A 12,317-nucleotide genomic window follows, 5' to 3' on the forward strand; every position below is an offset into this window, starting at 1 on the left:
ACACACACACCAAAGCCAAAACCAAAAAGAAACCTGGAGCTCACACACACACACACACACACACACACACACACACACACACACACACACACCAAAGCCAAAACCAAAAAGAAACCTGGAGCTCCAGAACAAGACTGAGCCTGGAATCTTCTGTGGTAATTTGATCCTGTGTCTGCACTGTCTGCAATACAGGAACTTAAGAACTAAGATTTTGACATTTTATTTAATCCTAATTAATTTAAATGTCAATGGCCACATGTGGCCATTTGAAGTATGGAAGTACTTCAAAATGAAGCTCTAGAATTGCACACTGTTTCATATGATGTACCTTATCCTCTGAGAACCTATTCCAACACAAGATCATTAAAATTTAAAGAAAAAGTCTAGGGATGGGAAGGTGGCTCAGTGGTAGAGTGCTTGCTTAGCATATATGAAGCCCTGGGTTCGATTCCTCAGTACCACATACACAGAAAAAGCCAGGAGTGGTGCTGTGGCTTACGTAGTAGAGTGCTAGTCTTGAGCCAAAGAAGCTCAGGGGCAGTACCCAGGCCCCGAGTTCAAGCCCCAAGACCAGCAAAAAAAAAAAAAAAAAAGTCCAGAGCAAAATCAGCTTTCAGTGGTAGCAAAAGCACTTCTGCTTTATAACAATCTCTCACCATCAACCTGCCTATCCTTGCCATCCGGATGAAAGTAGTGAGTAGGGAACTTTTCTTCCTACTGTGCACAGGGTTACCCACAGAGTTTCACAGCTGGGCACTGCTAGCTCACGCCTGTAATCCTAGCTACTCAAGAGACTGAGATCTGAGGATCCAGGTTTGAAGGCAGCCTGGGCAGACAAATAAGAGACTCTAATCTCAGTTAAACAGCAAAAATCTGGAAATGGAGGTGTGGCTCAAGTTGTAGAGTTCCAGCATTAGGTGAAAAGCGGCCCTATCTGAGAGCAATCTGGAGCCTCGTTGTCCAGCAGCCAAGCACACACTGTGCTTTCTTCTGTAAAAGTGCTGCCAGCTTTCAATGGGAATAGAAGAACAGTAGAGGTCACAGGCTTTGAGCTAGTGGTCCCCACAGCCTCCTAAAAGTCCAAATGTACTGGGGATATTCTTAAGGGACAGAGGAGAAACTGCAAGTACCAGAGCAGCACCCTTGTTTGTTTCAAACATGGGCTCCCAGAAAATGCTGAGAAGATTGGGAACTTTGCTGGTATCTCCACTATCTTCTGTGCCTGCCACCCTGTCCCTCCTGAGTACTGCCCCTGTCTGCTCCAGCCACCAGACTCTGCCTGCCCTGGCTTAGTTGTGCTAATGCGTGGAGGCCTGCTAGTCTGAATGGGAAACCCCAGTCTTCTTGTTAGTTTCTATCTGTGGTTCTCTCCCAGCCTGACAGTTTACATGCCTCCACTGGCACAGGCTGGCTTGATGTCTATCCATGACACGATACCCAGAGAGAACAGGAGCTTTTCTTAGTCCTGTATTCCCTATAGCAGCTCAAGGTCTGCACATGATGAGTGCATGATACTATTGGTAGGACCAATAAACAATGTCATGATGTGCAGAACAAGGCAGGTCGGCCAGAAGAGGGGATCTGTGAGGAAGGAAAGCTACCTTGTACAGGTACCATGTTAGAATTTCACCTGGAGACCCATTTCTAAGTTTGCTGAAAGTAATATTTTTACGTGTGTGTGCTGATACTTAGGGTTTGAACTCAGAGCCTTGCACTCTTGCGTAGCCATTTTTACTCAAGGCTGGTGCTCTATTACTTGAATTACAGCTCCACTTCAGGCTTTTTACTGGTTAATTGGAGACAATCTCAAGGATTTGCCTGCCTGGGCTGGCTTTGAACTTCAATCCTCAGATCTCAGCCACCTGAGTAGCTAGGGATTACAGGCAAACACCATGGACATCCAGCTTGTAAGTAATACTTCATGAAATAAACCATGTCCCAAGAGGCTGCAAGTTTAGCTCCATGGTGGAATGCTTGCCTAGCACATGCAAGACCCTAGGTTTTATCCATAGCACAAAAATAAACTCCATTTTTCTAGTCTAGGCACTTCTTACCATATATTCTTTGTATCTGCATTAAACTAACACATTTCTTTCTTTCTTTTTGGAAGTACTGGGAATGAAACCCAGGGACCTAGCCAGTGCTCAGCAAGCAGTCTGCCACTAAACTCTATATATACATATTACACATACACATACATACATATATACATACATGCTCATGTAGACATTATATGTACACACATATATATCACATATACATATACCATTTACCACTATGCTTTATATATGCATATGATATATATTTATTTAAATTAAGAGATATGCAAGAAAAAAGGAGGGGCAAATGGCTTTAAAAATGATCATAGGCTGGGTATGGTAGAACATGGCAGTAGTCCCAGCTGAGGTACATAGGCCAGCCTGGGTGCCCTCGTGTGACCCTTGCCAACAAATAAATAAATAAATAAATACCAACATTCATCTTTATGGTTGGGACAGTGGTTAGATGCATCAAGAGGCTGCTCACCACTGCTTGCACGGTATATTCACTTTGTAACAATTCATCCTTATTTGCATTTTTGTTTCATTGTTTTTCTACTGACATAAAAACTGTACTTATCTATGAGAGATGGCAATGTTTCAATACATGTATAACTGAACGATGTTCAAATAAGGATAAAGGGTTCTCAAACTTATGTCTATGGGGAAAACATTCAAAACCTTTTTTTGTAATTTTTGCCAGTACTGAGGCTTGAATTCAGGGCCTGAGCACTTCCTCTTAGCTTTACCACTTGAGTCACACCTCCACTTCCACCTTTCTGCTGGTTAACTGGAGCTAAGAGTCTCACAGACTCTTGTCCAGGTTGGCTTTGTGCCACGATCCTTAGATCTCAGCCTCCTGAGTAGCTAGGATTACAGTGTGGGCCACTGGTGGCCTGTCTCTTCTAGTTCTTTCAATACACAATAGGGTATCATTATCAATGGTCACCAGCTACACAATAGGACAGCACAACTTAGTTATTCATCTGAATTGTCTCCACTTATTATACTTGGAGAAAAACACAAAATACCACTAAATAAATTCACTTTTCCTAATAAAAATAATCCATCAGTTAAAACCAGAGGCAGGCTGAAGATAAACTCAATGAAGCCATTATTCATGTGTCAGCACCTTTTCCAGCTTAGGCCATTGCTTACATTGGTGGAACAAAGCTCCATTTTCTTTTCTGCAGGGTCCACAACAGAGCGCTCTTCGACGTATGTCGAAGTCCTACTGGTTCCCAAAATCTAAAACACAAAACAAAACTTGCGTAGTAGCATGTTATAAATTCTACTTACTCCCCTCTGTACAATATTTTCACAATAAAAAAATAAAAATAATAAATTTTGGCTGATGAGGAGATAAAAAAAATTCTACTTACTAATGAATTCACTTAGTCAACAAGTGCTGTGAAGATGGGGTGAAGAAATGGACAGAAGAGAAAAAAATCTACCCAGCATACCCCACTCCCTTGGGTGACAGATACAGGAAAAAAAAAAAAGATCAAAATCAAACAGGGTGAAAGGTGAGGCTCCTGAGGTGTGGCCAGGAGCACCCCATGGGAGGGATGAGTCAGACTACATCCTGTCCAGGCCCTGATTCAGGACCTGTGAGCAAGCTCCAAGAACAAGGAAGGGCAGGCCAGAGTGGTCAGATGAGAGCAGATAGGCCTCACCGGGAGAAACATTGAGAAGGGAGTAAAGGGTACGAGGGATGCAGGGGGGGATAGACACGGGGAGGCAGGGGGCAGGGGGAGCACTGGATACAGGGGAGGGCTGCAGAGAAGGGGGCACGAGGAGAAGGGAGGGTAAGGTATGGGGTGCTCACCGCTCGTGCGAGCATGGGCAACCCCCACTCAGTGCTGAGCAGGCGCAAGCTGTGCAGGCGCCCGCTTCCATCCACACCGCGCTCCAGCACGTCCACACCCACCACACAAGGGTTCATGGGGTTCGGGTACTTCCGCATGGCTGCCTTGATGACCGTGTCCCATGGGTGGCTGGTGAGAGGAATAACATCCACAATCAGATGCTTTGAGGACAGGAAGATTCCATCTAATAGAGGTGACCCCATCCCACCTGCCTCCCTGGCCCTTTGTCCTTCCCGCACCTCCCCTGTCCACAGGACACAGAACCATTCGGTGGGGGCTTCTTGGCAGGAGGGCCTTGGTCCTCATCTCTGGTGCAGGGCCCTGTGCCTCATGGGAAACCAACATGCCTGCATGTGCCAAGCCTCTGCCAGGCCTCCTGCTGGGAGCACTGGCTGGACCCTGACTTCCTGCTGGCTGTCCTACTTGACCACCTGATGCCACGTACACAAGAAGATGGCTTCTCCCAGCTACTCAGTCCGATGGAGAATCAGCTGCACACCATCCTCCACTTACCAAGATTCAAGATCTTTCTACTTTATGGTGGTGCAAATGCATAATCTACAGTCATCCTGCTTTTCACGTTCAGTACAGGATTCAGTAAATAACCAAGATAGGCCATGTTTATGGAATCAGATAGCTATTATAAAATGGGCTTTGCAACCAGGCACTGGTAGCCCTGTGCCTATAATCCTAGCTGCTCAAGAGGCTGAGAGCTCATCTCAAGGACTCTTGTCTCCAATTAACTAGCAAAAAGCCAGAAGTGGGGTTGTGGCTAGAGCTAGTAGGAATGCAAGGACTGGAGTTGGAGCCCCAGTACCTGCAAAAAAAAGGAACGGAGCTTGTGTTCAAGGGTTTACACAAATGCAGACTAATGCTACTTCTGAGCTCATCTAAGGTGTGCCAGGCCAGCTGTGCCAGGCCAGCTGTAGCGGTCTGTATGGTTACATACACTGATGCATTTTCACTGATCACATTCTCCACCTGCTTGGGGTTTATCAGGATGTGACTCTATTGAAAGTTGAAGAGCCCCTATGCTTTGTTCAGTCTTCTAACTGGTGCATGATAGAAGCAGTTCGAAATTTAAAGTATCTCCACTCTCCAAAGACAACCACTAATCATAATTCCATCAACCACGCTTCTTTCATCCATACAAACATCTTGATTTCTTCAGGACCCACCTGTCTAGGACAATCAGACTGCAGCAACAGAGATGGTATAGGTGTCACCAGCTCACCACAATCAATGACCCTTCTAGACTTCCAGCCCTACATCCCCAGATCCTGTGAGAGTCCCTGAGGGTCCAGGAATTCTTCCCCAGTAACCCTGCAGGACACAATTTCTAGCCCTTAACCCTGGGCTAAGTGGGTGAACACCTTTTCTCCTAGTTCATCTCCTGTCCATGCCAGTCATACAGTTGCCCATTGCTTTCAACAAACAGCCTTTTCTCCCTCAGGATGCTCTGCTCCAGAAGCCACTGAGCTCCTACATAGACACATCTACCAGGCACCCATGGCTCACAATTGTTAATACTAGTTACTCAGGAAACTGAGATCCAAGGATCATGGTTCAAAGCTTTTCCAGACAGGGAGTTTGAGAGGCTCTTAATCTCCAAGGAACCAGAAAAAAGCCAATGTGGAGCTGTGGTTCAGATGGTAGAGAGTGCTCAGAGATAGTACCCAAGCCCTGAGTTCTACATTGTCACTGCCAAATTTAGGCAGACTAGAAATTATTGGAGATTATTCTCAAAAGTCCCACTGCACACTGAGAAAACAGTAACGTCTGAATCCTGTCCCGCAAAGGAAGGGGGCCTGGGAAGGCTCCAATATACACCTGTGTCTTTGTCCACCCATGTTAAAGTTCTTCATGGCACAATCCAAGGAAGGTGCAGGGTGAACTCCACTTGTATGCTAAGGGGTGGAAAGGAACAAGAAAAGGCCCTCATTGACCACAGCCAGAGTGCCAGTACTCTGTAGGAGGAAATTCTGTGCTGTCTAAAATTCGCCTGAACTCACCCAGGAAAAAGGACCCAGGGGAAACCAACTAAAGACATCCTAAACTCTCAGCTCTCCATTTTTTTTTTGGGGGGGGGTCCGGTTGTGGAGCTTGAACTCTGGGCCTGGGCACTGTCCCTCAGCTCTTCAGCTCAAGGCTAGTGCTCTACCACTTGAGCCACAGTGCCACTTCTGGCTTTTTTTTTGCTTTATGTGGTGCTGAGGAATCGAACCCAAGGCCTCAGGCATGCAAGGCAAGCGCTCTACCACTGAGCCACCTTCCCAGCCCATCAGCTCTCTAAGATTTTCATTATAGAAAGTTTTGTTTTGAAGCACCTGGCAGCTCACTCCTTTAATCCTAGCTACTCAGGAGGCTGAGACCTGAGAAATCAAGGTTTGAAGCCAACCCAGGCAGGAAAGTCCGTGAGACTCTTATCTACAATTAACCACCAAAAAGCTAGAAGTGAAGCTGTGGCTCAAGTAGTAGAGCTCTAGCCTTGAGTGAAAAAGCTAAGGGATAGTGCCCAAGTTCAAACCCCAGTAATAGCACAAAAAAGTTTTGTTTTGTTAAAGTAGGCAGCCACAGCTAAAAGGTTCAACTATATCCTACCTCTAGTGGCCCTTAGAGAATGAGCCGCAGGGGACAATGGATTCTTTTAGATGGTAACTATCACAGTGCCATCAAGACATTACTGGCCCTTCTCCAGTATCCATATTTACATTGATGCAGCAAAGTAATGGAGAGAAAGTTCTGGAACCTCCCCAGCAGCGAAGGCCAGATTCCAAACCTCAGCCTGGTCACTATTCCTCACCAATGCAGAGTGTCTTACACAAGGAGAGTGTGGAGTGTGGTGGACTCTCTTAGGACTGTGATGAAATGATAAGATGATTAATTTAGTACCACTTGACCTCTGAGTACTTTTGTCTTTGCTATTCTCTGCCAGGACAGGAAGTGCGCCAAAAACACTTCATCAGCAGAACAAAGTTCCCTGGCTATCTGTGGGCAATGGACCACTGCTCAGGTTGCTGGTCCAACTCACTGCTGTCTCCACCAGCTGGCACCTGATACTTGGAAGACCAGCACACTAACTGCTGTTCTAACTTGGGGATATAGCAGACATTTGCTGGACAATTCATGACATGAGCCTGTCGATTCGAAGTAAACAACTGGTAGTATTTGTTGCTAAAGATCAAATCTGAGCTTTCAAGTGAAAACTGGAATTTTAGAAAACTTGTACTCATTGCACAATTATGACAACTACCCCATACAGCAAACAGAGTAAACATGGAGCTCCAAACAGGCAGTACAAGATGCCACTACTCATCCCTAGAGAGCACTCACCAAAGCCAATAGGTTTGAATGCAGAGCTAGTTTTTCTCTTCGTTTTACATTGCAATTCATTTTTAAGAAGCTATCGGTGTTTGTTTGTTTGTTTTTGTTTGTTTTTTACACAATAATAATACTTATGACAGTAAAATATTTCTACCTTTCCAATTACATACCTGCGGGCTGGGAAGGTGGCTCAGTGGTAGAGCACTTGCCTTGCATGCCTGAGGCCCTAGGTTCGATTCCTCAGCACCACATAAGCAAAAAAAAAAAGCCAGAAGTGGCGCTGTGGCTCAAGTGGTAGAGCGCTAGCCTTGAGCTGAAGAGCTGAGGGACAGCACCCAGGCCCAGAGTTCAGGCCCCATGACCAGACCCCAAAAAAACAAAATCAATTACATACCAGCATGAGGCTAGGTTTAACCAGACAACATACAGCCAAACAGGGGCTGTCCAGGCAGAGAGTAGAATCTCCTTCTATAGACCACAGACACAACAGACATTATTTTCAAAGGGCCAATCTTCAACTGGGTGCTGTGGCTCAACCCTGTAATCCTAGCTATTCAGGAGGCTGAGATCTGAGATCACAGTTCAAAGCTGCCTGGGTAGAAAAGTCCATGAGACTCCTGTACATCTTCAATTAACCACCAAAAAGTTAAACGTAGGGCTGTGGCTCAAGTGGTAGAGCGCCAGTCTTCAGCAAAAAAGCTAAGGGACAGTGCATAGGCCCTGGTTTCAAGTCACAGTACCAATATGAACGCGCACGCACGTGTACACGCACGTGCACACACACACACACACACACACACGGGATAGTTTCTAATTTTGGAAAACCGATTTTATTTTAAAATATGAGGGCTTATTATTCATTGTAATGATACAATAAATATTTTTGGATATGGCTCAAGTGGTAAAGGACCTACCTAACAAGTGTGAGGCTTTGAGTTCATACATAGTACTACAAAAGAAAATATTTTAATTTTTAACTGTAACTTCTAATATTATTTATCTACTTATATATGTGAAACAGGATCTCCTTAAGTAGCCTATGCTGGCCTTAAACTCATAGTCCTCTACCTCGGCCTCCCAAGTGCTGGGCTGTAATCACATCTGACTCTAATATGATAGATATAATCAACACAGACAAAAACTCTTTGGGTCCTCAATATTTTCCAAGAGCTGAGCAACTTAATATCTGCTGGTCTAATTGGCTTCTTGTGTTAGTTAGCCAGAGATAACATATACCCATCAAAAATACACCCTTACTGTCCACTACTTCCAACCAGGCTCTACCTTCCCAAATTCCACCCCCTATCAATGGTCTTTTTAAATTCTGAATCCATGAATGGGTCAAGCCATTGGTTAGGCAAGAGCCTTGGGGATCTAATATCTGGAAATGCCCTCAGAGCATCCAGAGGTAGCTTTACTAATCTCCTATCTCTCAATTCAATCAAGTTGACAATCAAGAATAATCATCACAGCCCTTACATGAAGCAGAAATATATACAGGGCTAACTACTACAATATGCTTGTAAGAAAAAGGACATACTGTCTCCATTCACACAAAGGAGTATTACCCAGCTGGTTTAATCCATCAATACCTGTACCTTTAGGTATCTATCTATGGACAGAGCTCAAAAGCATACTACTAAGAAGAGGCAAGATGATGTCACTGATTTCTATTTCAGAAAAGCAAACCAAATTACATGTTATATGTGGACACACAGGTGTCCATAAATGGAGTCCTGTGCACCTCTAGCACCTGAACCTTTGGAAAGATGCCCATCAAATTCGTCATCTTAGCTGCCTTTGGGTAGAGAAAAGGCACAGAATGTTAAGTGGGGGAGTGGCACTTCCACTCCTCCCTGTGATATTAATTCATCTCTTTCTTGCTCTTGGCCAGATGAGCTGGCACTAGGCCCATCTCCTCCCATAGCCCTACTTCCTTGAGTGGCCATGACCTTCCAGCATGCTTCTTTTGGAAGGGCATTTGGTCTCCATGTGACCTATCTTTGCCCCTTTCTGAGCATTTACTATGTGTCAGGCACTGCAGGGTGTCGGGGCCGAAAGCAAATGATTTAAGGAACCAAGTACCAACACATGCTAAAACACGGGTAACCACCCCTCCCAAAAATAATGATGCTAAACAAAATAAGCCAGACACAAAACGCCACATATTGTATGATTATATTTATATGAATATCTAGAAAAGGCAAATCAACAGAAAGGGAAAGCAGAATGAGGTTGGGGTAGAAGGCATGATAGGAATGTTCAAACTATGCTGACGTTCACAATCTACTAGAAACTAAAATTTTCTGTAAATATATCCACAATTGTACACTTTTAAACAGATCACTTACATTATAGATAGTTGAGTGGCATATAACTTATTCTTCAATAAAGCTTAAATAATAAGTGGATTGTAGCTGCAAAAATTACCACAAGTATTAACAGCTGGCTGGGTACAATGGCTCACACTTGCAATCCCAGCCACTAGAGAAACAGAGATGAGAAAGACTGAGGTTAGAGGACAGATGCCATCACAACCAATACATCTGGGCAAGATGCATCAAACCTGTGATAATAGCTACAAGGGAGGTTGTCAGTTGGAGGACTTCTATCTGAAGCCAGCCCTGCTCTAAAGTGCCAGAAGCCATATGAAAAGCAACTAAAGCAAAAAAAAAAAAAAGGCTGGGTATATGACTTGAGCAACTCTCTGACTTCAAAACCCTGTACTTCAAAACAAAACAAAACACACAAAAAAAAACTGAAGTAGCAGAAGTGACTTCACAGCTGATTATCATCAGCCAACACTTCACTGCTAATGCAGTTCTCAACTGGTCCTGGAGAAAACTGTGCCCCGGGACTCTGTATCCCTAAATTCACTGACTTTAAAACTTCTTTGCCCCAGTGGTTCATGCCTGTAATCCTAGCTATTCAGAAGGCTGAAATCTGAGGATCACGGTTCAAAGCCAACTTGGGCAGGAAAGTCTATGAAATTTATCTCCAATAAACCACCAGAAAACCTAAGTGGCGCAGTCCTAGGTGGAGCTGTGGCTCAAGTGGTAGAGTGCTTGCCTTGAGCTGAAGAGCTCAGGGACAGCACCCAGGCCCAGAGTTCAAACCCCATGACTAACAACAACAAAAAAAAAAACTTCTCCCCAGGCTGGGAATGTGGTAGAGTGCTTGCTTAGCATGCATTAAGCTCTGGGTTCCATTCCTCAGTACCACTTAAACAGAAAAAGGCAGAAGTGGCACTGTGGCTCAAGTGGTAGAGTGCTAGCCTTGAGTAAAAGAAGCTCAGGGACAGTGCCCAGGCCTTGAGTTCAAGCCCCAGGACTGGTGAAAACAAACAAACAAAACAGTTCTCTGCACCCAGAAGGAATGAGCTATGTATTATTCCTAAGAGAACATCCTAGGAAAGCTACCAACTATAATAGATAGATAGATAGACAGACAGACAGACAAACATAGATCTAATCAAGATTCCACAAAACACTCTGGGAGATTCTGAAACCAGCTGGTTAGTTTTTATTATGATGTTCCATTTTAAAAAGTCAAAAGATTATGATCTGCATGACATGCAGAATTCCCCCTCACCTCCCCACCCCCATCCCGCCCCAAGGAGTACAATCAAGGAATTTAAAATTCTTTGTTCTTTTACATTTCAAAGATATTAAGGAGTAAGTCATGCGCTGGTGGCTCACACCTGTAATCCTAGCTACTCAGGAAGATGAGATCTGAGGATTTTGATTCTAACTAAGCCAGTTTGGGCAGGAAAGTCTGCAACACTCTTAACTCCACTTAATCACCAAAAGGCCTGAAGTGTGGTTGTGTCTCAAGTAGCAGAGCCCTACCTTGTGCAAATAAGCTCAAGAAGTGCATCTAGTCCGAGTTCAAGCCCCAGGACAGGCGCACATGCACAGGTGTATACACACACACACACACACTTTCTTTTTTGTCAGTCGTGGGGCCCTGAACTCGACCTGGGCGCTGACCCTCAACTCTTGAGCTCAAGGCTAGCACTCAACCACTTGAGCCATAGCACCACTTCCAGCTTTTTCTGCTTACATAGTGCTGAGGAATCGAACCCAGGGTCTCATGCATGCAAGGCAAGCGCTCTACCACTGAGCCACCTTCCCAGCCTCCCCCCCCACACCCCCCATTCTTAAAGAATGATTTCAGATCAGTGATTCTTTGGAAGATACCACTTAGGTCAGAAAGGCATGTTTAAGCTGTTCTCTGGGTTTTGGAAGCGTCCAGGCCTGCAAATGAGCTCAGTGACAAGGGCTCCCAAATGTCGTCTTCCCATCTCTCTTTCTTCCAGCTCAGGCCCTCTGGGGACCTCCAGGAATCATACTTCATGCTTGTTTAAGGCTCCTGCACAGCATAATCTCATCAAAAAGGGTAACTGCTTCTGCAAGGCCTCTCCCGGGCCTGGGACCCCCTCGCCTCACCGCGGAGCGTGCGCAGCAGCGCGGATCAGGCCTGCGTGGGACCCAGGCGAGTCCTGCGCGCACGGAGAAGCCGCCGCTGCCGCCCCGCCCGCCGGACCGCCCCGCCAGCCCCCAGCCCCGCAGCCTCGCGGCCGCGCCCGACCCAGCAGCGGGCATGCTCCGCGGGGCTCCGCTTAGCAACAGCCCTCGAATGGGTAGCGCCAGTCTGTCTCCAGGATGCGGAGGCCGCAGTCTTCAGACGGCCTTTCCCGGTGGCGTAGGTGCAAATCCCACCGCAACCCGCAGCCTGCAGCCAGTCTCACCCGAACACGTGCTCCGAGCTCCAGATCTTCATCTCCTCAGTCACCCAAGGCAGCGCGCGGATTAGGCGTCCCGGACGCCGGCTGCTCTCCCAGCTGCTGCGCTCTGGGAGGGGCGGGGCGAGAGCCGGGGGCGTGGCTTGCGCGACACCGCCTCCTCTCCGGGATGCGGATGCTCCAGGCCGCTGGTGGTACCCAGCTGACCTGAGCTGCTGCAGTGGCGCGCGCGGACCTGGCCGCGCCTGCTGCAAAGGCTGCAAATTCTCCCCAACCCCTTTCCTAACACCCGTGTTTCTACTGTTGGAGGAGTATGGTGGAAAACTTCCCTCCTCCACCCCC

General features: G+C 46.1%; 1 protein-coding gene across 1 annotated transcript; it reads right to left on the reverse strand.

Annotated features, from left to right (window-relative positions):
* Window positions 1–2,583: 2,583 nt before the first annotated feature.
* Window positions 2,584–12,013, reverse strand: Slmo1 (slowmo homolog 1 (Drosophila)). Its single transcript, XM_013027164.1, has 4 exons — window positions 11,982–12,013; window positions 3,868–4,036; window positions 3,198–3,287; window positions 2,584–2,619 (listed from the first exon to the last, which is right to left on the reverse strand). Exons 1-4 carry the CDS (start codon window positions 12,011–12,013, stop codon window positions 2,584–2,586), a joined length of 327 nt encoding a protein of 108 aa, XP_012882618.1.
* Between the last annotated feature and the right edge of the window lie 304 nt (window positions 12,014–12,317).

Source organism: Dipodomys ordii, unplaced genomic scaffold (assembly GCF_000151885.1).
Source record: "Dipodomys ordii isolate 6190 unplaced genomic scaffold, Dord_2.0 Scaffold100, whole genome shotgun sequence".
Taxonomy (NCBI): domain Eukaryota; kingdom Metazoa; phylum Chordata; class Mammalia; order Rodentia; family Heteromyidae; genus Dipodomys; species Dipodomys ordii.